General features: G+C 43.0%; 1 protein-coding gene across 1 annotated transcript; it reads right to left on the minus strand.

Annotated features, from left to right (window-relative positions):
- Positions 1 to 115: 115 nt before the first annotated feature.
- On the minus strand, positions 116 to 19,713 carry LOC148427077 (DNA (cytosine-5)-methyltransferase 3C-like). The gene is made up of 26 exons (XM_088409095.1): positions 19,241 to 19,713; positions 18,296 to 18,423; positions 18,083 to 18,228; positions 17,606 to 17,777; positions 16,847 to 16,917; positions 16,171 to 16,276; positions 16,014 to 16,076; positions 14,960 to 15,012; positions 14,412 to 14,483; positions 13,677 to 13,736; positions 13,442 to 13,591; positions 13,229 to 13,336; positions 8,894 to 9,023; positions 8,694 to 8,816; positions 8,212 to 8,256; positions 8,051 to 8,130; positions 7,774 to 7,886; positions 6,860 to 7,043; positions 6,438 to 6,522; positions 6,184 to 6,329; positions 6,025 to 6,115; positions 4,819 to 4,967; positions 4,668 to 4,753; positions 3,691 to 3,760; positions 2,847 to 2,962; positions 116 to 2,670 (listed from the first exon to the last, which is right to left on the minus strand). Exons 1-26 carry the CDS (start codon positions 19,711 to 19,713, stop codon positions 2,511 to 2,513), a joined length of 3,180 nt encoding a protein of 1,059 aa, XP_088265221.1. The 3' UTR covers positions 116 to 2,510.
- Positions 19,714 to 24,340: the final 4,627 nt, after the last annotated feature.

Below are 24,340 nucleotides of genomic sequence, written 5' to 3' on the forward strand. Positions count from 1 at the left end.
ACGTGACACAAATTTCATGCTTGTGGCTGCAGATTGATCATAAAGCACTGTTAGGTAGTGCCACTCATTAAAAAAAAAAAAAAAAAAAAGTCCCAAACCAGCAGGATAAGAAATGTTTCGTAGCAATTTATTCTTTATTAAGGCAGCAACGATTTGTCAACTTCCAGTTACAGTGGAATGCTTCAAAATTCAACACATCGATAAATCCAGTAACATGGAGGCACACTAGACAGACTTGTTAAAAAAACAACAAAAACAGTAAGACAAGTCACACATTAAAAAAATAGGACGATCATCACAAATATCAAGACTAAAAAAGAAGTTTAGAAAGTGGATTTGCACCTAAAAATCCAGCACCGGTATATTGCATTTAGTTATCATCATGCTCACAGTGACATCCGGGATGGTTGACGGCAGTTATCAAGAATAAACACGCCTACATCTCCCCTGGTTATAAATAAAATAAAAGCTAACTGCAGAATTGAGGTAGAAAGTAGACCAGCAGGGTCAGGAAGCAAGCCGTGTTTTGACAAGAGAAACAACGGACATTTCACATCTTGTTACACTAAGTATGACAACTAACGATACTGTACAGTAAGTTTTCAGACATCCTCCTTTGCAGTGGTTTGGCTTTTTAATAACTCGCTGACTACCGGCGGCGTTTCCATTCGGCAAGTGGATCAGCGCAACTTTTGAGTGTAAGATTAAAATTAGGCGCCAAAGCTCTGCTTGTCATGTTGACTATGACGAAGAGAAATGCTGACATGTTGGAAGTTGGACAGCTTCAATCAATAGAACACAGTATTTGTGTATGGTATAAACTGAGCAAAAGATCATGCGGTTCGTGGCGTGTAAAAAATGTCCCTGGCGTGTGAGTCTGCATCGCTCATAGTGCATTGTTGTATACTCGTAAAGCCCTGCTGAGACGTGAACACTTGAAAGTTTTGATGGAGGTAGCAAGTAAGGGATTCGGCAGGGTTTGTCCAAGGTCGCCATTGCTCTTAAGACCGAAACAGTATTAAAATGTTTTTGGTGTCGCAAACAATATTCTTCCAAAATAATTCTGTTCTAGAATAATTGAGTATATTTCAGAATGTCTTAAGAACAATTGCGGACTTAAAGGAACCCTGATGAGATCAAAAGAGCCGATAACTTCGCCGACACTCTCCTACATGTTAGCCCGTCAGTGGGATAAGGGCTTAGGTAAATAATTTTTTTGCCATCAAAAGCCTGTGCTCAGTCTTTTTTGTTGATTTCTATTTTGCCTTTTCTGTCATAACACAAAAAGATGGGCCCAATTGGCAGTTAAAGAGTTTAAAAAAAAAAAAAGCACCACCCAGCTTTCAATTTGTATCACTTGTCAAAGACATGCTGGGGTAGGAGGCATTTAATTGTCGGAAAATACAAAATGTGATTATAACCGCCTCTGACTCGGATGACACGCTTGTCAAACTTCACTGAGGTGCTTAAAGAAGCGCAAGGCGCTGTAAACATTTTGATTGGTCAGCCATAATCATCAGTCGCTCGTTCTAAAAGCTAACAATAAAAACACTTGATGACGACGATGCATGCCAACTTGTGCTGCCTGTTACATTATACGGTACAGTAGACTGGAGCACCAATGACAATGGGGAGTCAGCAATTTAAAAAACACAAATAACAAAAATCGCTTTTTGACAAATTTGCTAAGAGTAACATCTCGACGGCCGCGCATGATAAATATGCAATGGAAAACGAATCTTGTGTCATTTGTCCCTCAAAAATGAATGACTAATTGTGAACACAGCGACTGTTACATTTTCTCTTAACATACCAGCGCAATTCACACTACCGTTATATTAAAATCACTTCAAATCAATCATCAGGTGATTTTGGAAGAAAAATGTGAATTGTGCTCATATCTCAAGACCAACAAATGTTAGGGCTCGTAAAAACTGTAGGAACAAGTCAAGGAACTTGAGTCTCAAGGCGCAATTGTAGAAAAAAACCCACAGCGCCTGAGAATAATCCACCAATCTGAGATGGGAATCGTGACTTTTCCGGCGTCAATATTTATTCATCCACACTCATTGCGTGCATGCCCCTGGCAAACGGTTGGCGCCTACTGTGTTCTTTACCGATCAAATTAAAGGCATAAGAGTGAGCCAGAAATGACATTTTTTCTCCGCCCCCTCACATATTTGTCATATGCTCCGAGCAAGTCATTATTGGAGTTTTAACAAAGATGTCAAAAAATCGTTATTTTCAAAAATGACAAACTCCCTTTTTAACAAAGAAAACTAGCACCATTTCTAAAGTTATGACGGTGAAAACAATGTTTAAATTGTTTTTCTTTCGTCACTAGGGTTGCAATAGTAAATGTACATCGTGGACAGGTCTCCAGCCAGTCGCAAGGCACATAAAAAAAAAAAAAAAAAAGACAATCATCTCCACTCACATGTGGGATGGGACGGACGGACGGCGTTTGACGACAGACCATAAATCCCGCAGGAGTGGACGTGTGGGAACACTCACGGACTTGACTTTTGCGATTCACATTCAAAATAATCCTTGAGCGGCGCCAACAGGTGGCGGATGACGGGCACGCTCCAGGAGCGCCCCAGGACCCTCTGGCGCTGTATACGACCCATGTTGTTCACGTCCGTGTAGTGTTTGGGGAAGCCAAAAATCCTATAAACACAAGCAAATGGATAGGCCACGGCATTATTTTGTATCTTGCCCTAAAATCTTCATCAACTGCATTTTTTGTCTTGATTAAAAGTCGCTCGTCAAAAGCCAGATTTTCTTTTCGCTATATTTGTGTGTTGCGCCACGTGCGCGCAAGCCGAAATGTGTCAAATACTTACTGTTCCATTTCGGTGCACCACAAGTAGTCTTCTTTGCCGTTCATTGTGACGGGAAGTCCCACCTTGCCCTGAACTATGGAGTTCTGCTTGGTTGTGATGGTTCGCACCTTGTCCACCTGCACATAGACGCATTATTAAAAAAAAAAAAAAGAAAAGAAAAAAAAGCCAAGAGTGCATGCTCGGGATGAAGTATCGTATTTTCCGCACTATAAGGCGCACCTAAAAGCCTTAATTTTTTAAAGCGCCGATGGTGCGCCTTATAATCAGGTGCGCCTTATATATGGAGCAATATTGAGATTGGGATTCGTAAACGGGGAATGAAGTGATAAAGTAAGCTTTACCTGTTTCTTTTGTGTGTTTACAGTTGAACAAGGTTGCTCATATTGACATTGAGTTATTATGCTATTGAGAGTTTGGTTATGATTTGAGTTATTATTGTTATTACTTTGAGTATTACTATATTGTGATTGAAATTTTTTAAAAATATGTCATCAATTGAGGGTGCGCCTTATAATCTGGTGCGTTTTATATATGGAAAAAGTTTTAAAATATGTCATTGATTGAGGGTGCGCCTTATAGTGCGGAAAATACGGTATTTGGACAAATTACAGCAAGGCATTTTTTTTCTCCTGCAATTTAGTGATTGCAAAAAATAATAACAGTAACCGATGATAATAATATATTTAATTGATACATAGATTTCTTAGGTAGGATTATTTTCTCAAGGTCCTCGTGTATTTTTTAAACCAACAGCCTTTCTGATTTGAAACTGGCCCTTGCAATGTCGATTTGAATGGGAGGAATCTTTGTGGATTAGTTGCTGCAGCGTGAAGGCTGTTCTCACCTTTGCCACACGGCCCACTTCCAAACAATCCTGAAGATTCACTTTTTGATCCAGAGACGCCGCCAGAGGCCTGAAAAGAAAAATACGTTGTCCTTTCAAGCATATATCATCAGCCGTGGGTGTTAATTATTCTCCATATTCTGTTCTCCTAGTGTCATATTGTGTTCAGTTACTTACGCTCCTTCCAGTGTTTTTAGGTGTTTTATGTGAGAGTTGTTGTTGTTTTTTTTTTAATCTATTCACAATTCAGCTAACTTGTGTTGCCAGGCCATATGAAATCTCCTAGTGGCCTTCAATAGGCCTCACGTTGAACGTGACATGTACGCGCTCTGTGATTGGATACTCAGCATGGGAGGCAGCACTTTGCACATCAACCAAGCTTGGCCGTTTGAAACGAGGTACAAGGTTTCAATTTTGAGAGCGTATTTAAATGAGAAATCTGTTTTAAAACTGATCAAATAAATGAAAAAAAATATAATCGCTTTAAAAAATGAAAACATTCCTTAAATGTTAAAATAGTATAATAATGAAACAAAGTTTAAAAACATGAAAGAAAATACACTTCTGATAAAAATACCGATTCTGATAAACAACTGTAATTGAAATTGTATATAATAAAAACCAAACATAACTAAAATAAGTAAAAAAAAACATTTAGGATGGATGAAAATGCATTCATAATACTGAACATACGGTAAAAAAAAATCAGATCAACAAAAATACATTAACCTCTATTTTGTGACTTTCATGATCGGGGGTATTTTATGGAACGTAATCCCTGTGATAAATAAGTGAACACTGTGGTGGAAAAAAAAAAAAAAAAAAAAAACAATAGGCCGATATGCTTCTTCAGCATTGTGTCATCTCTAGTAGCGGCTTTTCTGAAAAAGCATGAACTGCATTGAACAGATACACTTGAACATATGAACAGAACCAACTGCCCAAAAAAGGAAAGAAACCGACTTTTCTTTTAGTACCTGTTCATCCCCGGGAGGTTTCCCCAGAAGTAGCGAGCCCGATGCGCAGGGCTGACATTCACAGCATCGATGATAATGGGATTGCACTGAACAACAGGGAGGACAGGTTAGCACGGCGCTTTCCCCAGCGCCGGTCGCGGCGGGCAATCACCTCTAGGAATCGGCAGATGTCCGTCTTGTCTCTGCTGGACATGAACACCACGTTCTCAAAGAGCCAGAAGAAGGGCCGCTCGTCACCCTCCTTGGGCTTCAGCAGCGTCAAAATGCGGTAGAACTCGAAGAAGAGCCTTCCGGTGCCCTCTGCGTGAGCCACATTCAACCTCCGGTCAGATTCTTTCCTTTACCTGTTTAGTTGAGTAAGCCCTGGCTGGAGCTTGCAGATGGAGGCGGAGCTAGAAGGGATTCTACTCACGCAGATTCTCGATCATTCGGCGCCTTCTACTGTATTGCCTTTAAAGATGCGCTGTCACGTGATGTCATGCTTATTAAATTTCTGAGCCTTTGTTGAACCTCAAAAGTGACAACCTATCAACTGCTTCTTGTAATTCTAACATAAAGTTTGGATTGACAGTAAATAAGGTTGATCTCAATTCAATTAAATGTAACACCACATGGCATCCTAAAGAAAAGTAAACCAACAGATTTATGATTATATTTAATGAAAAAATAGGTGTATATTTACTTAAAATAATATTAAAAAACATTAAAAATGCAAAATTATTTTGAGGGGGGCTTGGGAGCATTATAGGGGGGCATCAACGCCCCTAAAAAGACCTAAAGAAGTAGACTCTCTGCTGGGGACATCTGGTACTGCACCCTTCCCAGTCATTTCTGTAGCAATGTTTTTGTTAACGATATCTACTCTGCTCAACACAACTCTACGCGACTTTACACCAAAGTACATTGCACCTCCACGTAACTAATTAATTAGCTGTTTTCCCTGCATGCTTTACACTGCCGCACATTCGAATCTGTCTCGGACCAATCAATGGCCTCCGTAGTATTTACGTCTGATTTTTGAACCGGGCTATTTTTGGGGCAACCATAAAGCTGTAGGTACCAAAAAGAGCTAGCAGAGTAGAGCTGGGTGGACTTGCTGTAGAAACTGGGCTTTTGTTGAGTAAAGTAGATCATGTCGCTGGAAATAGGGCTCATGTGGATGATTTGACCACAACGTTTGAATCCAAAGGCCTACACACTCATAACCCTCACTGAAGTTTTTTAAAATAATAAGGCGCATCATTTTAGCCTCAAACAAATGTTATAAGACAAAAAATATAAGGCGCTTAGACCTTGTGGGCGGAGTCAAACATTTAGCTCGACCTCACATTGAGTCCAGTGGCAAGCACAGGCTTACCAAACAATCCTTTGCGCAGAGGGTTAACCATGGAGAGGTCATTGCACGGACTTCCTCCGATCAGCAGGTCGAACGGGCCCCATTCAGCCAGCTGTAACACAAACGCGTCCTTCTGATTTGAAAGTGCCAAAAAAAAGCGGCTTTCCCAGTGGCACGCACGTGTTTCCTGGTAATGGTGCGCACGTCGTTGACGTATTCGATCTTGCCGGCATGCTTGATCATGCCCACCGCGATGGAGTCCTCGCAAATCTCCGAGGCGATGTAGCGCTCCACCTTGAAGCCCAGGTCTTTCACTACCAGGTAGCCTGTCGCGGCAGTGGAAGCACATGGCTGCTTACGACAGGAAGACGCTGACTTGCATTTGTAAAAGCAGGCCAGCGGGACGTTCTCGTCCCCATTTAAGATCAACTCACCTGTTGCGATGCCGTCAAAGAGCGACAGAACCTTCAGGGGCTTGCGTTGGTCTGCGGGGATGGCCGGGTAAACTCGGTGAGGCTCCTGGGATTAAACACTTTAGGTTATGGAGGCAAAAATGCCATTAAAAAAATTAACGCATGAACAAATTTGGATGCCCCAAACATTTTCAACTGTTCTATATAAATTTGTTGTTAGACCATGGGTGTCAAACTCATTTTTTATCACTTGTAGTTATAGTTTCTGTCGGAGGGCCATTGTGACTGAGGAGTCGAATAAATTTGAGACATTTTGAAATCAGAAGCTGCTCAAAACTGTTCAAAACGGGTATAGGTGACCAAAACACTGTAAACGTTGGGGTTGAATCAGGAGTTCAGTAAATTGGGAGTTCAGTCTGCTGGTGTGAAGTCGAGCTACTCACAAACTCCATCGCGCTGTTGTTTGCAAAGAAGTTTTGGACCCTGACGCTCCAGTCAGGCCTGAGTTTTAGTTTGTCCTTGCACTGCGCCGGCTGGCAAATGTAGCAACTCCAGGGGTCCACATCTTTAAGCTCGCAGAAGGTGCCTTTGCCCACCAGGATCTCCACACAGTCCTTACAAAAACATCTGCAATGGACAGTGCACAAACACAGATGGAGCTTTTGGGAGGGTTACATAGCAACATCCCGCTCGTTGAAAAATTCCAGCCAATGAAACTCAAGTCACTGAATATGGCGTTTACCTTAAATAAGTAACTCAATTTACAAGAGGCAAGCATTCTGTCAGCACTTGCTAAATTGATCATGTGAATCTTGTGCAGTGGAAGAGGGTTACTCTGAAAAAATGCTGGAAAGGTGCCCTCGAAGAGTTGGTGACCCCTTCTCTAGCTCGTATCGTTACGTTAATTATTGTAGGTAAGAATATCGCCGTTATGTTAATTACGGTAAGTAAGAATATGGCTGATATAAAAAGGCACATCTTTGTATCAAAACACAGTTTATCTGGCTTACAGATCAATCTTCGTCGAATGGTGTCGAAAAAAAAATAGAATCTTGAAGTTACCATTTATAGGACTCACCCATACTGTCTTATATTTGGGGAATTAATGTATATTATATTAACAATGTGTTGTTAATTGCTTGCTTTTTGCCACATTTTAATATGTTAAAAGTTTTAAAAAGCGGCCCTCCGGTCTTTCTGTTTATCTCTTCGCGAGCCACATTGGAAAACCTTTGTACCTTTGTACACTTGTATGTGGGGAAAAAATGGTGTTAAGACGACTTGTGACCAGACAAAGTGGTAATAAAAGGAGTTACGCATTACTGGCATGGCTAACTTTACTTGATTGAAAGCTTACCTGCAGCAGCTGGTGTTGCCGCAAAGAATGACCTCCGACCCCCCGCAACATACGGTGCAATATGACTGGTAGCCGTCTTCATCGTAGCGATACAGTGTTTCTGTGAAGTTTTCCTGTCGAACATGTTGGAATGGGCAGGTTTGATTTATGCAAATCCATGATGACGCCAGTATTTCAGTCTATGCGTTGTAAAAAATTTGATTTGGTGGTGTGCTGGGGAATTTTTTAGGAGTTAAGATGTTTCAGTGGCATAGATAGCCCGCGCGTGCCCGCTTACCTTGCATTTGAAACAAAGGCTGCCTTCAAACAACGGGTGCTGCCCTACGATCTCGGCCGTGCCGCAAGCCAAACACAAATCTGAAAACGACAAGCCTTTCTCTTAGGATTTGTCACTAAAAGGAAAAAAAAGGCAGATAATGATGCTCAAGCAGAACTGACCTTCGATTCTTGTGCTTTTATCCTTTAGCCTTTCGATTAAAGCGTCTGGTAGGGAAATAGCAAAGTAAACAGTCAAATGGAAGTGTGAGGTACCCAGCCATGTCCGACTCACATGCAAACAAGCTAAGATTGACTGCCTCATCTTTGACTTCTACTTAAAACCTTTGCTGATTTCTCATCCAAAATGTCACGTCAGAGCCAAGGGAATCTCACAGAGGCTTTAGAAGGCCGAATTTCACAGAGAAGCTGAGTGAGAGCCTCATTGAAAAATGTACTTAAGGAATTGATTCATTGGCAGCAGGAACCAACTACATTGCATCTGACTGATACAGTGAACGTTAACAGCAGTCAATAAGCAATAAGCTGTTATTCTTTGTAGGAATAAAAGTAAGTGTGAGCAGCTTTGACCGATGATTGACTAATGAACAGACCAGGGTGTCCGCCACTTCCATCCATGTGTGGGATTGCAGATGTGACCATACCTCTTGTGAAGATGTAGTTGGAGGTGCTTGCCCGACTTTTAAAAGCGTGCTTCTTTTTCACAGGCGGCTGATAGTCAGACAGGGCAGAGTCCGAATTGGACAGTTGGCCAGCATCTTGACTGGCTGCAATGAGAGCAACATGTTGTAGACAAGCATTTTTTCGAGTCCAAATGTGCTGGGGTGGCAGCTCGTGCATTTACCGGCCGGGGTGAATCCTTGCGGTCCAGACGGCAGAAATCCTTTCAGCGCCCAGTCCAACATCAGATTGAGTTCTTTTTCTTTATCACCTTTGGCTTCTTCAAAGGACTTCTCGCAGCGTTGACTCGCCAGCTGTGGATTTGATTTTGGGATTAGCATGCAGTATATCTGATGTCACAAGTGTTTTTGCTGACTGTAGTCGTTGACGGAAAGTTATCCTCTCATATGGATGTGGGTGCTGCATGTAGAGACGTAGCATGAAATTATTATTTCTTTTAGACTTCTATTGTTATAACTAACTGGGTTAGGGTTTTGGTCACAACAACTTGGGCACTTCACTGAAATGGAGAGCAGATAGTAACATCGTTGACTCAGGAATGTGCTCCAAAGTCTAATAAATCACACACTAATGGCACAGTCTCTGTTTTAAGACTTCTCATAAATGCTTCGTGCTGGTTAGGGGGCACTCTGTTGAAAATTATATTCCACAGAGGGCACATCATTGAAAAAAGGTTTAGTACCACTTTATATTGCATGAATTACTAGGTGTTCAATGACAGGCATACAAAATGGACAAACATAACAACAGGTTAATAACAGGAACTCCTAACACATCAAATTTAATGCACTTTAGTGCCATGACAATGAATTATTTTTTTTTCAAATTAAGAGCTGATTAATTGGATCATGAAGTCACTTACTGCTTGTCTTATAGTGACTCCTTTGCAAAACTGATGATGTTGCACAATCTATGGAATAAATACAGCTAGCTATACCGCTATAAATGTAGTTCCAAGGTTTAATGAATCAAATGGCACAGCACTCTGTGTTTCAAATCATTTTGTTTCCTAATCCAAAAATACTTTGCACTTGGCTGCAAACAATTTTTGCATTTGGCTGAAAACAATATTTCACAGGTTGTATTTCAGTTAAGGTTGAGAAACACTGATTTAGGACATGAAGGGGGGGACCATACTGGCAAATGGAAAAAAAAAGGGGATAGGGGTAGAAGATAAAGAGGCAGCCCGAGCAAAGATTATACATGTGCCAAACAAAGGTAGATTCAGTCACCTCCGTGGCGTGTAAAGCGCCCGCTCCGGACTTTGTCTTCTTGTTGTGCTTCACCTTCATTGGCAAGCCCTTTGTGAGTCGTTCTGACATTATTTTGGCCAACTTAGCACGCATGGTGATGCTGGTGGCATGCTGTTTGGGGTGCACCCTTCGCAAATGGCTGAACAAGTTGGTGGTGTTGCCCCTGCGCGTTTTCACAATCTCCCTACACACTTTGCACAGCACAAAGGCCTGTGCACCGTCGTCTGGATGGAAACCGAACCAGTGCCATATCACAGAGTGCGAGTTTCTTTTGGGTAGTAGATCCACTTCGGCTGACATACCTGAATTTTACGCAGAAATGAAATATTATCGAATATTATCGTTTGGTTTGACTACTTCTGTCCTAGTAATTCATATTTGACTGATTTACAAAAGGTTGGTTGGTCATAATTGACTACGCACAAAATTCTATTAATTGTTCAAAAACAATTGCTATTTGGTTTGGCTACTTAGTTCTGCCATATCAAATCATCTTTGACATGCAATATGAAAATATTGTTTGAAGTTAAAATTGTCCCAGATTCTTTGGTTTGTCACATTCGTTTTGTTCAATTAAAATGAACGAAATTACTAGTCTGTTAAAATATAGTAATTTACTGTTACTGTTTCATTTTATCCTGCTAAAAGGTACTTGGATCTGTTTCTGAAAAGATTGTAGCGTGTGATCATTGGTTTGCCCAATTCGTTTTGATGAACTAAAACACGTGAAATTGCGTTTATTCGAAGTAAATGATTGACGAGAACTGATTAGTTTGTCCATTAACTTTGTCCGGAATTTTATTCATCGGAGACGTTCAGAGCAGTTGGGAAATTTGAAACTCATTAGAAACTCATTCTTGCGAATAAAGAAACGTCTTGGAGTCGATTTCATTTTTGTTTTTGTTTTGCCTTCTGTCATTCATACGGCCGAATTTTTGAAAGTCACGCGTAAAAAGCAATCGATCGTAAAGTGGCTCGCGTGCGCGTTCACCTTCCGAAAACAGCTCAATTCAAGTTAGTCCAAGTAGGCACCCAAACCGACTTTAGATCGACTTTGATGCCAAAGTGTAGCGGTGGCTGGCATTGTCTCCCCCCCTTCGTGGTTCGCGAGAGCGCAGAAGTGTCCGAGAATGTCCGGCGACGCGATACGCTCCACGATGCCCGTGAACGCAACCATGCAGACTCCAAATGCTGCGATCGCGTCCTCCAAAGGGACAAATTTGCGATTACATTAATAATTGCCGCCGAATAGACTTGTGAGTGTTTTTCTCACTGGCTTTCGGCGGAAGTGAGGAAAAAGTGCCCCCGACATCTGCCGGAAGAGTGGGGGGCTGGGGACTGGAGGCTGCAGGAGAAAGGGAGGGGGGGTCGACCGAGGTCGGACAAAGACTGGACCCGCTGCATTCTTTTTTTCCCCCCCTTGGCTCCCTTTGACTCAAGCCAAGGCAACCCGCTGGGGCATGAAGAGAAACAATTAACACCATCGTGGTTTCAAGGGATTAAAATGCACAGCCAAAAAATATTTTATTGAATGCTGTCTAACACCCCATTTATTTGATGTGGCCCACGAAAGCAAATCTAACCACTTTAACTTGATTTGTTTTGTATCTTTTGTTTTGGTAGATAAACTGCAGCAAATTGTCTTCACTTTTAACAGGTATAATGATATTTTTCAACCCAATCCCCTAACATAAAAACTCAGCAATATTAGTATTTGGGTGTCAGGCTCCAGCAAGCCTGGAATTCTTATGTGGATCAGCTGTTTTGAGAACTAGTGAATGGAATTTAACATTTTGTTCAAGACATATAACAGCTCAAATGCAAAACCCTATGTTTGCAGTAGATTGCAGGAGGGAATCTTTGTGTCTCCAAAAACATTGCTTATCAGGAGACAATAAAAACTTGTTTGCTGAGTCATTAACATTGCTTTGCCAAGTACAGCAAACCATTTGCAAGTATTTATATCGGTCAATTATTTGTTAAAAAAATAAAAATAAAGACACCCCCCCTCAAAAAAATATATATAAAAGTGACCAAATTATGGCATCGGAGGAGTATGTCAACATATGATGCAGGAATGACACAGTCATGATTATTACCGATTTCTGAAATCTGGGGGGAAAAAAAACTGTTCAAATGTAAGACATTTGGGAATGACACACTCATTAACATTGCACTTTCATGAAGAATTCCATGATGCATTTCTGTCAAATCATATAAAAGTTGTATTTTCACAAAGAAATGCCAATATTTCACAAATTCTGCCAGGGTATGGAAACCTATGAGCAAAGCCAAAAGCGTTTTCAATCACAAACTCGGTAATTCGCAAATGGGGTTATGAATACTCCTTGGGGTACGTGAAGGCAATTAAACAGGGTTCCTGCAGGTACCAGCAAATCTACTGTAATTGAAGCCTTTTAAATTCAGTGACCGTAACTCTTTGTTTTTCTTTTCAAATTAAGATCAAATTAATTAGAAAATGAAGCAAAGGATTGGAAAATTGCTTTTCTTTTGCAAAGTTTGTCATTACAACAACATTTTCTGTCAGATGAGCCTGAAATATTTGCACAGACTAGGAGATACTTGGCTGAACTAAATATTCCACAGGGGGTACTTCCCTAGAAAAGGTTGAAAAACACCAATAATCGTATTGACTAATGATTGTAGCATAAATTCAAATAGTTATGACAGGGTCCTCTAACTTCCCGGGTGAAAGAAGGCTTTTACAATTCTCATGCCATTTAAAAATAACTACCACGTGCACACTTTTAATTTCTTCAGGGTTCCTGTGACAGGAACAGTTCATTTTTAATTTCAACTGAAGAGCAAAGCAATTGGAAAATGAAGCAAGTTATTGCATCATTTTGTTTTAGCGACTCCTTTACAAAAAGATGTAAACTTTTTGTGAGGGTTTATACGAATGCGCATTGCCATTAGTGACAATTTTCCTTTTTTAAATCAGACATGACTAGCACAGCACTCTGTCCGAAATATTAAAAGATATTTCCTTCATATAGCACTTTTCAACCTTTGGTACTCTAAGCGCTTTACACTGACACTCATTTATTTACTGACGATGCAGCAACTGGGGGATCGGTGTCTTGCTCCAGTACACTTTGATAGAGTCACAATGGACAACAAGTCTACCACTGAGCCATTAAACAGGCAATTCTGATCATTTTTTTATTGGGGGTGTCGTGAGCAAAAGGAGAGTATCCACAAAAAGGTGGCCATAAATGTCTTACCTCAAAGACCTGGTAGATGGCGTCCTTGTAGATGGGCAGGCTGGCAAATGACTTTTTGCAGAAATATTGTGTAAAATCCTGGAAAGGCACCAAAACGTCGGTGTGGATCTGTGATAGGAAGACCATTTGTTTTGATGAGAAACACACTTCTGGAGCGTATTCATTGGGGGAGTAAAAAAAAAGAAAAAACATCCGTCTGTGCAGAAGTCGAACCTTTGAGAAGGTTCCGTCTCCAAACCATTCAACCCTCCGAAAACCTTGCGGTGAAAATTTAGTTTTCCAAGGAATCACCATGCCAGGCCACCACGCATGGCCCTCCACTTTCCCCCACACCAGCTCACCACTCAAATAGCCTCTTCCGTCCTGGGGGTGACCCAAAAAAACAGTCCAACGTGTTCAATTTGATCTCAGCCGAGCTCAAGACTCCAGTTTGAACTTTTCTTGCTACCTGGTAGTTGGCTTTCCGACGTCCTTTATTTGCTTTGTGCTGAGGGGAGCTCTTTTCCGCCTGAAAGTTAGGAAGGACAAAAGTCAATGTCAACCTTCCCCAAAGTCCCATATGTGGAGGTTGCTATGCTGAATTTGTTCTTTTCACTAGTCCAGTAGAAACTCTTTTACATATCATTAACAGACAGAGCGCCAGACCGGTTCAATGCTGTGCTCCGCATATTGCTCGCAGCCCAAAACCCAGATTCCTGACCATGCAATGGTTCTCAAACGGGGTGCATAAGACTTTAACAAGGTTTCTGAAGGTATCTGCAAATCGGATTAGATTTTATAGCAGTGACAGGAACAGTACATGTTGCTTTCAATTTCAGAGTAAATCAGGTAGAACATCCAGCAACATACAGCTAAAACGTTTTATCGTGCAAAACGTTGTATGCCTTTATTTTGTTAACGATTCTTTTAAAACTAGCAGGGCAAGACCATCTGCCATGCATAGCTGTTGAAACTTTTGAAAGTATTGAAACGTGAATAAGTGGTGCTTCTGATTGATTCGAACAAGACGTACAGTATGAAGTGGTTTCTTTCGCATTTTCTGCTGGTCATTGATATGATCATGCGCTTTTATAGTAAGTCTTGATAAGACAGCTGTATGAAGTAAAGTTGGGCGAGTATCGATATCGGGTTGATTCCCGGCCTTATTTCAAGGTACATGAGGTACAGAGATGCTTTCATTCACCTGAAACACAGAGCGCGCTTGTGGCTTCTGGCGTAAGCTGCACTGGTCGTCAGGACCCCCCCTCATGGACCCCTGACAGAGAACCAAATCTGAGTTGCTGTATGGAAGTGCAGCAAGTTTGAGCAGCAAGACAGGTGACCACCATCTTGCTCTCATGGCAGCCAATATGACCGCGATGAAAATTCGATTAATTGTGCAGCCCTAATATACACATATATTTTGCCAATAATGTTGTCAAATTGGTCTATAATTGCCATTGATTGAATGTTTTGCCTGCCAATACGCATGGTTTGCATAGATAGATGACCAAAAATAAGCATGTTTAAAATAAATAATCATTTTCAGACATGCGGCACAGTACTGCTGATCATCTCTCACAGTAGGCTGCTTGGAAATGGCCTTGCCAAGCAGCAGCAGACCCCTCCCCAAAAGTACAGTATATTATTCTATTTCAGCCATCATAGGCACGTCACACAATGTAACGGTGCTAGATGAATATATGACATGCTGAGATGTGGTATATGGATGGAAGAAAAATAGCAAGTTACCCTTCTGCCAGAATGGCCGTTCTCTACAAGTAGGCTGTCATGTATGCTCAGGTCTAAGGAAGGAGAGAAAAGTTAGTTAGTTTAGTTTGCTGTTCATTGAATCGCAGCGCACCATTTTTTTTTTGTCGCTAGCTTAAGAATTTGGATCTTTTCAAGACACTTGAACAAACAATTGGAGCTTTTGCTGCCACTCTTGCAAATATACCTATGAGCTAGGGCTGCCACAAACGATTATTTTGCTTATTGACTAGTTACCGATCATTGGTTGACTAATTGGATTGTGTGGGAACTGCTGCTGCTGTACAAATGAAAGGGCAAGTGAACCAAAACGTCCTACTCATTCCCACTACTATAAACACAGCATTATGATAGATAGATAGATAGATAGATAGATAGATAGATAGATAGATAGATACTTTATTCATCCCCGTAGGGAAATTCACATTTCCAGCAGTATCCTCAAGTCGAGATATAAAGTATGAGAAATAAAATACACAAGATACACATAAGTCCAGTACAGAAGTATCCTTAAGGTGCTTGTTAACAGTGTAAACAGAACAGAATGATTAATCTTAATTATTATTACATTTATGGAATAGGAATTATGCAGAAGAAGCCACCTGTTTTTGTCCGTCTCAGAGGGCAGCCATTTTGACACTTGCTGTCGAATGAAAATGACATCACAGTTGTACAGATAACAGCCAATCACAGTAAGCTGAGCCGTGATTGGTCATTACCCGAGCCTTGAGAAACTGTCATTCGAAGTTGACAACAAGTGGCAAAATGGCCACCATTTGAGATGAATTTCACAGCTTAACTCATACTCCACAAAAACAAAATTTGTTGTAATGCTGTGTAGTAGGTCCACATAGAACATATTAGAATTTTTTGACTTATTTTGGAATTCCCAACTCTATAAATCATTTTGAGTGACTCAACTTTTCAATTACCGTCAATGATTTTGATCGTCAACGTGGCCGTGATTAATCATCTTGGCAGCCATAGTGCTTACGTACAGATTATGCTCGGCAGATACCGCACTTATCTCTCTTACTTTGTAACTTTGTCAGGGCGACATGACACGGCTTGATGAATCTCATGTAGTGGTCCTTTAGTTCTGAAACGTAAACCCAGCGAAGATTGACCATAATACTCCAGCAATGCCAATCTCTGCATTTTTCAATTTTAAACTTATCTTTTAATTGTGTTACCTTGCGGCGTCTTTGGGTTCTCGGGACTGTCTGACACACGTTCGCTGTTGCTCTCCGTCGAGCATTCACTGTCAATCAAGGACTCGTCATCTGCAATTTCTCGAGCCTGCAATTGGTTAAATAGAAAACATAAAAAAACAGCCTACTAACTTTGACGAGCGAGTTTGACATATAAAATTTATTAATGAAACACTGAACAAACTGGCGGCGTTTCACAAATTCATTTTATCTGTCAACCTCTCCCATCAAAGTTTGGTGGGCGGGTCCCAACATCTGATTGGTTACCGTTGCTCTTCAAGCCAAGACAGAGCAGTGTATGTTTTGAAGCGATAATGGTAATGGTAGGTGCCACCTGGCATTTTCGGTCAAACCATTCTGTTTTGCAGGGAAAATGGGTTTTCAGGCTTATTATTTGCCATCTTCCGTGACTAGAAAACCGGCACACCCGTAGTGTTATTATGTATACCCTAAATTTTAGGGTATACATACCTTTTTAGGCCCTGTTTTTACGGCCTAAAAACAGTGAGGTCAAAAAGAGTAAGTAAATTGGACCAAACCTTCTGGGTTGTTCATACGAAATAACCCAATTTTGGAGGTTGTCTTGCGCAAAATAAACATAGGTGACCTCCAAACAATGTGGTGTGAGAGTGAATTCCTGAAGAAAGCAGAGGTCTACCTTGCTGTTGCCGAAAGGCTCCGATTTCTTGGGTTCGCAGCCGTTATCAGAAGAGGCCTCTTTTGTGCTGCCTAAAAAAAATCGAAAACACACTTGCGGTTAATGCTGCGATTAAAATCAGAGCTGGGCAATCTATTGCTAAATGACAAGTCGCTGACGGAATCCCCACCTTTGGCGAATGCTGACGCATTTTTGGCGCGTACTTTATGACGTGAAGCCAGTGGGGGGGGATACAGAGAAGGGTTGGGCACCAGGAGTCAGGTATGGAGTGGTACCAGGACTAGCACATCAGTTCTCCCAGAACTGTTCAGACTCCTCTTTATATGGTTTACCTTCATATATACTTTTACGTGTACCCCTCCAAAATGCAACATATATATTTTTTGTATCTCTATCAGTGCTTCTCAAATAGTGGGGCGGCCTATAGACAGCTGTGATAGGCACCAGCAGGCCAACTAACCACATGAGAATAAGCGGCCACAGAAAATGGATGGATGGATTAAAAATACGCTAAACGAGGGGGAAAAAACACATCTGAATCCAGACCCGTTAGGTACCAATATTGAACCTTGGAATCTAAATCGCCCAAATTCAAACGATGCCCAACCCTAGCACCGACTTAAGGGGATTTACTTCTGTCGATCAAGGTCAGAACAGACCGTCCTCAGTCTGCATTTTTACGAGGCTTCACATCATAAACCACTCGCCGAAGGTGAAAGTTTCGCCAGTGCTGAAAAGCGTCTTCCCACAAAGACTTACTTTTTGTATCACATTTGGATGGTGGGTAGAGGCCGATGTCACGGTTGTTGCGAGCTTTGACGGCATCGTATTCTTCATCTGTGGCGTTGGCTGCGTAGAAGGTTTTGAACCATAAGAGGAACTCCAAGTTCATTTGAAAGTCCCCTGTGATGAGTTTGTCCAAAGGGATGCTCTGCAGAGAGAGAAAAAAGGGGGACTTGTGTTACCTCTCACATTGGGCGGAAAAAAAAGGACAGCCCCAAAAAAGACAGACAAAAATATTACATCCCAGCACCACTACATTAATACATTATTCATTTAATACGTTTAACCCCTACAGTAAACAATACTCAATAAATCGTAATTGGTCAATAAACTGGTAATCCGCACTTGCTCAGCTGTATCAATGATCTAACATTTGCGCTAGACGCTAAACAGTTTTGCAATCAGGTGCAATATGTAAAGACGAGCCTTGACGCAAACGAAGGAAGGGCTCACCCTGATGATGTGGTTCTTGGTGAAAGCCTCCTGCAGGAGACCGAAGTTGTGCTTGCAATCATGCTCAACTTGCGCGTCGAACTTCACCTTGCTCATGTCAATTGAGCCCGGGATGACGCAATCCATGATCTGGCAGTGACACGCGCCTGCAATATACGCACAGGCGTCGAAACACGCCCGAGTAGGGACACCCGAGCGCATTTTTGGACTAACCTGAAGAAATGTGCCGCACATCCTCAAAATTGGTCTTCAGGAGAGTGTTGAGCCACGCCAGCGAGTCCAGCCCGTCCGACACGCCGGGGATGGAGTCCGGGTTCACGTTCACTTGTTTGCTCAGCTTGCTGATCAACAGGAAGGGAGGGCAAAGATGAGAAGCAATTGGATAGACATAAACACATAATTTTTTCCGTCTTGTCCAATCAAAACTGAGATTGCATATTCAGGCAATGTTTTAGTTGCGTATAGGAGTTTTTACTCTAACCGCCTTTTTTTTCAAAAGGGTATCTGTACTTCTACTTAAAGGGGAAGTCAAGTGAAAAAAAAAAAAAATTATGACAATATGTTGCATGCAGGCCCACTAGTCTAAACTCAACTTTATATTGCACTTTAAAACAGTCATTTGTGCACACAAAGTTTTGCAAACACACATATACATGACATTTTTATGTGACTGAATTCATATTATTAATATTATGGAATATAGATGAAGCAAAAAAAATAAAAACACCTATTTTCATCCATGTGAGAGGGCGGCCATTTTGCCACTTGCTGTCGCCTGAAAATGTCATCACAGTTTGTCAGGGCCAATTTAAATGAACATTTCCCAGTTCAAAATGCATTTGGCCATCACATTTTAAAAACAGGACGATGCCAACATTCATCAGAATTCCCCAAATTGGCAGTGATAATGGGCAACAATGCGGCTTTACTTTTTTAAACCGCGATGAAGCGTCACATTTTTTTTCGACATATTTCAAATGGACGGCAAAGGGCAAAACGCCCGCCCCGTGAGCGAGATACAAAAAGGTGGATTCTGCTGCTTAGTTTATGTTCCACAAACACAAATTTCCCCCGAAAATTTTAGACTTGACATCCCCTATAAGTAGTTTTGCCACCTGTGTTTCTTGTACTTAGCAAGTCATGAGGCAGTTTGCTTACTTCTTCTTGGCTGCGTTGAACCGATGCAAAGTGTGGCTTTTGTCCTGGAAGTCAGCGGGTTGATTTGCCCGCTGCGTTGTCCGTGCTCTGACAAAGAGGCCTTTGCGTCGCATGAAGCGGTGACACCAAGTAGGTCCTCCCCCAAAGTCCCCTATATCCATGGCCTTGGCAAGCGCCAGGGCGTGGCGCCGCAACCGCACCCCCGCTATGCCTCTTTCGGCAGCACCTTGCTCAAGCGCCCATTTATGAACTTGGTCCTCCAGCTGCTGCCATCTTGGTTGCCCCTTTTTGGCGTTGCCTGTTTTCCATGTTGGAGGCAGACCGGCCTGCCGTTCTTCCTTTTTTCGCCAGTGCCTCACACACGACTCGTTCACTCCAAACTTTCTTCCTGCTGCCTGATTACTTTTTCTAACTGCGTACTGCGTGACCCGCTGCTTGTAGGCATCACAGTAAACTTTTCTTCCGAAGGCCATTTGGCGTCTGTCTTCCAGCTTACGTTGAGCTTACAGGTTAAGTTGCCACTTTTAGCTGAAATATTTGAGTTGGGACTAAGCACAAATCGACGATGACTTGAGATTACAAACAGCCCCTAAAAAAAGGAACACCAACATTTTCAAATTTGAATCCTAGTTTCCATTTCAGCTGGTGGCAGTCATACACCCAAAGTATCTAACAACCGAAGGAGCAGAAAATAAAGTAGTACTTGCAACTAATGTGTAGCGTAAATCGTTAGTTTGCTGTTGCTGCACCAACTACCGTGCTAATTTAGCGTGCACCATCCACCACAACAAAGAATTCTGGTTTATAGAATCCAACCGGGTCTCGTTCGTTGCCGTTAACACGACCAGGGAAAAGGGATTTGGCCTTCAATTCCTTGCTTTACTCTTCTTGGTCTCAGTTTATGTAAAATAAACTCCTACCCCTCAAAAAATGCATCTTATAGACCAGCAAAACTTGACTTTTGAAAAGCTATTTTTCTTTTATGTGAGGAATTCCCCCCCCCCCACTGGTGCGACTTGTACTCCGGAACGACTTATGTTAAGAAGTTTCTGATTATACTTAACGATTTCGTCTTTGTATTGTTCTGTTATTACTATTTACGCCTGGACATGTTTCTCCTGTGGTCATGTGATCTTCGTAGCACACACATACAATCACAAACAATCACACATAGAACACACACAGAACACACGAACACATACAAACACACACACACCAACCCAGATAAATAAATAGAACATTATATACAAGTAAGAGTGGCATGAGAGTGTGCATCATTTTATGTTCTGGCCGGACAACCTGATAAGATTGAGGATCCTCTGAATCAGTCAAATACAGTCCTTTCAAGGAGGTCACAAGTTTGGGCGCTATTCCGACACCTCCATTACATGGTCCTTCGAGCCGGATCCTTTGTTTTATCAGTTCAACAATGGCTGCTGCTCGACCTCGCCGTGAAGTACAACGGCCTCGCCACTTTGATGACTTCCTGGTGACTCTCCCGCCGCGTCATCTTCCTTCTCACACTCCTCATGACCACTCCACCGTGGGAGCAGCTCATCAACCACCTGCTCCAATCAGCGATCCACCTTCAGTTACACCTGCTCCTCAGAACTTCAGCTCCGAAGCCGTGATGTCAGCTCTACAGGAGATGAGGGAAGAGAACAACCAGCTCCAACGTGACATGCAGAATCTCTTCCACTCTCTCTCACTGAGGTCCACGACTCCGTCACAACGAACTACCTCAATGCATTCAGCTCAGGTTGAGGACCGTGCTGCCTCATTTGTATTCCCTTGTCCTCCGGCGAGAACATCCACTCCCAACCATAAACCTCACGCACCAGTGGATGAACTCCCACCATGGCCTGAGGTATGGCCAATGCCTCCGCCAATGGAACTACCTCCTCCTCCTCCACCGGAGGAACTCCTGCCGCCGCCTCCGGTGCCAAACCAGCATTCTTATGGGACGGGACTGCAATCCACTCCATATTATGTTGAGCCATACACTGCTACTCAACAGCTGTCCTCTGTAGAGTCCACCTATAGAGGACCCAAACCGCAAATACCTTGCTTCACTGATGATGATCCGCGCCAGTTCGCCCGCCTAAAGATTGCACTGGACAATATCCTTCCCAGCGATGCTACAGAGCGATTCAAGTACCAAATACTGGTTGATCACCTCAAACATGAAGACGCTCTTCTCATTGCTGATTCTTACTGCCATTGTTCAACTCCCTTTTCGAAAACAATGGCCGCACTTACTGAAATGTATGGGCAGCCACATAAGCTAGCGCTGCAGCGGATCAATGACGTCCTGGCAGAGCCTCTAATTCGTAGCGGAGACAGCCGAGGATTTCGTCTTTTTGGTCTCAAAGTCAGATCACTGGTCGGCATGCTCCAGCAACTAGGCAGGGAGGGCAGGACTGAGTTGGAATGCGGTTCTCACACTTCACGTCTTCTTACTAAGCTGCCTCATGAGCTCAGAGCGCAGTTCAGGCGGTTCATTGATCCCATCCGCACCCCGATTCCAACGCTGGTGCACTTCTCGGATTGGCTTGAATACGAAGTCCGTGTTCAGGATGAAGACTTCACTTCTCCACATTCTAGGCCCTCAAGAGACGAGCGTCGGAAGGTTCCTAAAGCCAAGCCGCAGAACCTCAGTGGGCGTACTACCATGGTTCTCCTCGGCTCAGATCCAGCTCCTAAGCCACTTGAGTCCTTTTCACAAGTCCGTTCAACGAGGAACAACAAACAAGAGAAACCAAAGAAATATTGCCCTTTCTGTGATAATGAGCAGCATTACTTCAATCAGTGCACAGAATTCAAAGAGTTCACAACAGATCAGAAGGCATCCTGGATCAGAACTGGTAAGCGCTGCTGGAGGTGTGGCAGAAACCATTTAGCTGCTCAATGCTACCTCAAAGCTAAATGTCAACAGTGCAATCAGATACACCTTGATGTACTCCATGACGTCAACGTTGCCACCACCACCAAATCCAAGCCACCAGAACCAGATTCTGTCCAACCAGCTACCTACTATCTCGACCCAGACCTCAGAAGTAGCTGTGTTCTACTGAAAATGGTCAAAGTTCTTCTCCACAAGGGTCAGCACCAACTCGAGACGTATGCCATTCTAGATGATGGCTCTGAGCGCACAATCCTTCTTCACAGTGCTGCTCAGGCGCTAAACCTTCAGGGACCAACTGAGGACTTGGCTCTTAGAACAATCCGCAGAGACTTAAAGACTGTACCAGGGAGGTCAGTGTCATTCTCCATATCGTCAACCGCTTATCCTCAGAAACGGTTTCACATTCACAATGCATTCTCTGCGACAGAGCTAGGCCTCTCCAAACATTCTCATCCTGTCGAGGCATTGCAGAAGACCTATCGCCATCTTAGAGGCCTCCCCCTCCATTCAGTCAGTCAAGCTCAGCCACTTCTCCTTATTGGCTCTGACTATCCTCATCTCATCACTCCAGTGGAGCCTGTACATTTGGGCCCACCAGGGGGCCCCGTGGCATTAAAGACACGCCTAGGATGGACGCTACAGGGTCCTGCCAAAGTCTTGATGCATCAGCCATCAACACCTCAGTGTCTTCTCATCAACACTTCGACCTCTTCTGCTGACATTCTCAGTCATGTGTCCCGATTGTGGCAGGTGGACATTCTTCCATATAGGAGTGAGAAGCTTGTCACCAGGTCCAAGCAGGACAATGCAGCAATCAAACTTCTGGAGGAGAAGACAGTCAGAGTTGAAATCGAGAACGTCCAAAGATATGCCACCCCTCTGCTGTGGAAGGACGGTCTTCCTCCACTCAATTGCCCCAAGGAAGCTGTCATGAGCCTCCTGCGCGGAACTGAGAGCCGCCTTTCCAGAGATGCAGCGAAGGCCACTTCTTACTGCCAAGAGATCAAGAAGCTTGAGGACTCAGGCTATATCCGAAAGCTCGGATCTTCTGAAGAGAAAAGTACCAATTCTTGGTACATCCCACATCACATGGTCCATCACAACGGCAAAGACCGTATTGTTTTCAACTGCTCTTTCACGTTTCAGAATAATAGTCTGAATGAGCATTTGCTTCCTGGACCAACTCTGAGTTCCAGTCTCCTTGGTGTCCTGCTCCGTTTTCGGCAATATCCCATTGCAGTGAGCAGCGACATTAAGGGCATGTTTCATCAGGTCCGCCTCCTTCTTGAAGACCAGCCTTATCTCCGCTTTCTTTGGAGGGACCTGAACCGCAATGCAAAGCCTGACATTTATCAGTGGCAAGTTCTTCCTTTTGGGACTACATGCAGTCCTTGCTGCGCAACTTTTGCCCTGCAAAGGCATGTTACTGATCACAGTAGTCCAGAAGAAGACACTCGGCAGTCAGTTGAGAACTGCTTTTATGTCGACAATCTCCTTCAAAGCTTCCAATCCATATCAGAAGCAAAACAGCTGGTCACCAAGCTCCAGAGCTTGCTCCAGTTGGGAGGCTTCGAATTGCGTCAGTGGGCCACCAACGTGTCTGAAGTCATCAGTCACATGCCACCCGAGATCACGTCAGAAAGCCAAGAACTATGGCTTTCGATAGATGGCGCTGATCCCCCAGAACGCACTCTAGGGCTGCACTGGCACTGCAAATCTGACACCCTCACCTATCGTGTCCGCCACACTGAGCAACCAGAGCCTACAATGCGCAACATCTACCGAGTCCTAGCTCGACAGTATGACCCCCTGGGGTTACTCATTCCATACACCACACGAGCTAAGATCTTGGTGCAAAGGCTCTGGGTGAAGAAAAGGGACTGGGACGATCCTCATCTGCCGGAGGATCTCCTCCAGCTGTGGCATGATTGGGTGAGTGAACTTCCATCACTTCCTCATATTACTTTCAAGCGCTGTTATGTTCACTCAGGTACCGATCTCTTAGCGGCATCTCAGAGCATTCACGTTTTCTCGGATGCTTCAGAGCAGGCCTATGGGTCGGTAGCCTACCTGCGCACTGTCAGCAACAATAGTGAAATTCAGGTGGCCTTCTTAGCGGCCCGTTCTCGTGTTGCTCCAGCTCGCCAACTTTCCATCCCACGACTAGAACTATGCGCTGCCCACATTGGAGCTCA

Source organism: Hippichthys cyanospilos, chromosome 2 (assembly GCF_059441005.1).
Source record: "Hippichthys cyanospilos isolate Australia breed blue-spotted pipefish chromosome 2, RoL_Hcya_1.0, whole genome shotgun sequence".
NCBI classification, from domain to species: Eukaryota; Metazoa; Chordata; class Actinopteri; order Syngnathiformes; family Syngnathidae; genus Hippichthys; species Hippichthys cyanospilos.

What these genes read in the sequence shown, in the direction of transcription:
- LOC148427077 (XM_088409095.1), bottom strand. Translation starts at nt 19,713, where the DNA reads ATGGCCTTCGGAAGAAAAGTTTACTGTGATGCCTACAAGCAGCGGGTC. An exon ending in GAGACGGAACCTTCTCAAAG is followed by an intron (nt 13,337 to 13,441) that starts GTTCGACTTCTG and finishes TTCCTATCACAG; the next exon opens with ATCCACACCGACGTTTTGGT. An exon ending in TAAAAGCACAAGAATCGAAG is followed by an intron (nt 8,131 to 8,211) that starts GTCAGTTCTGCT and finishes TGTCGTTTTCAG; the next exon opens with ATTTGTGTTTGGCTTGCGGC.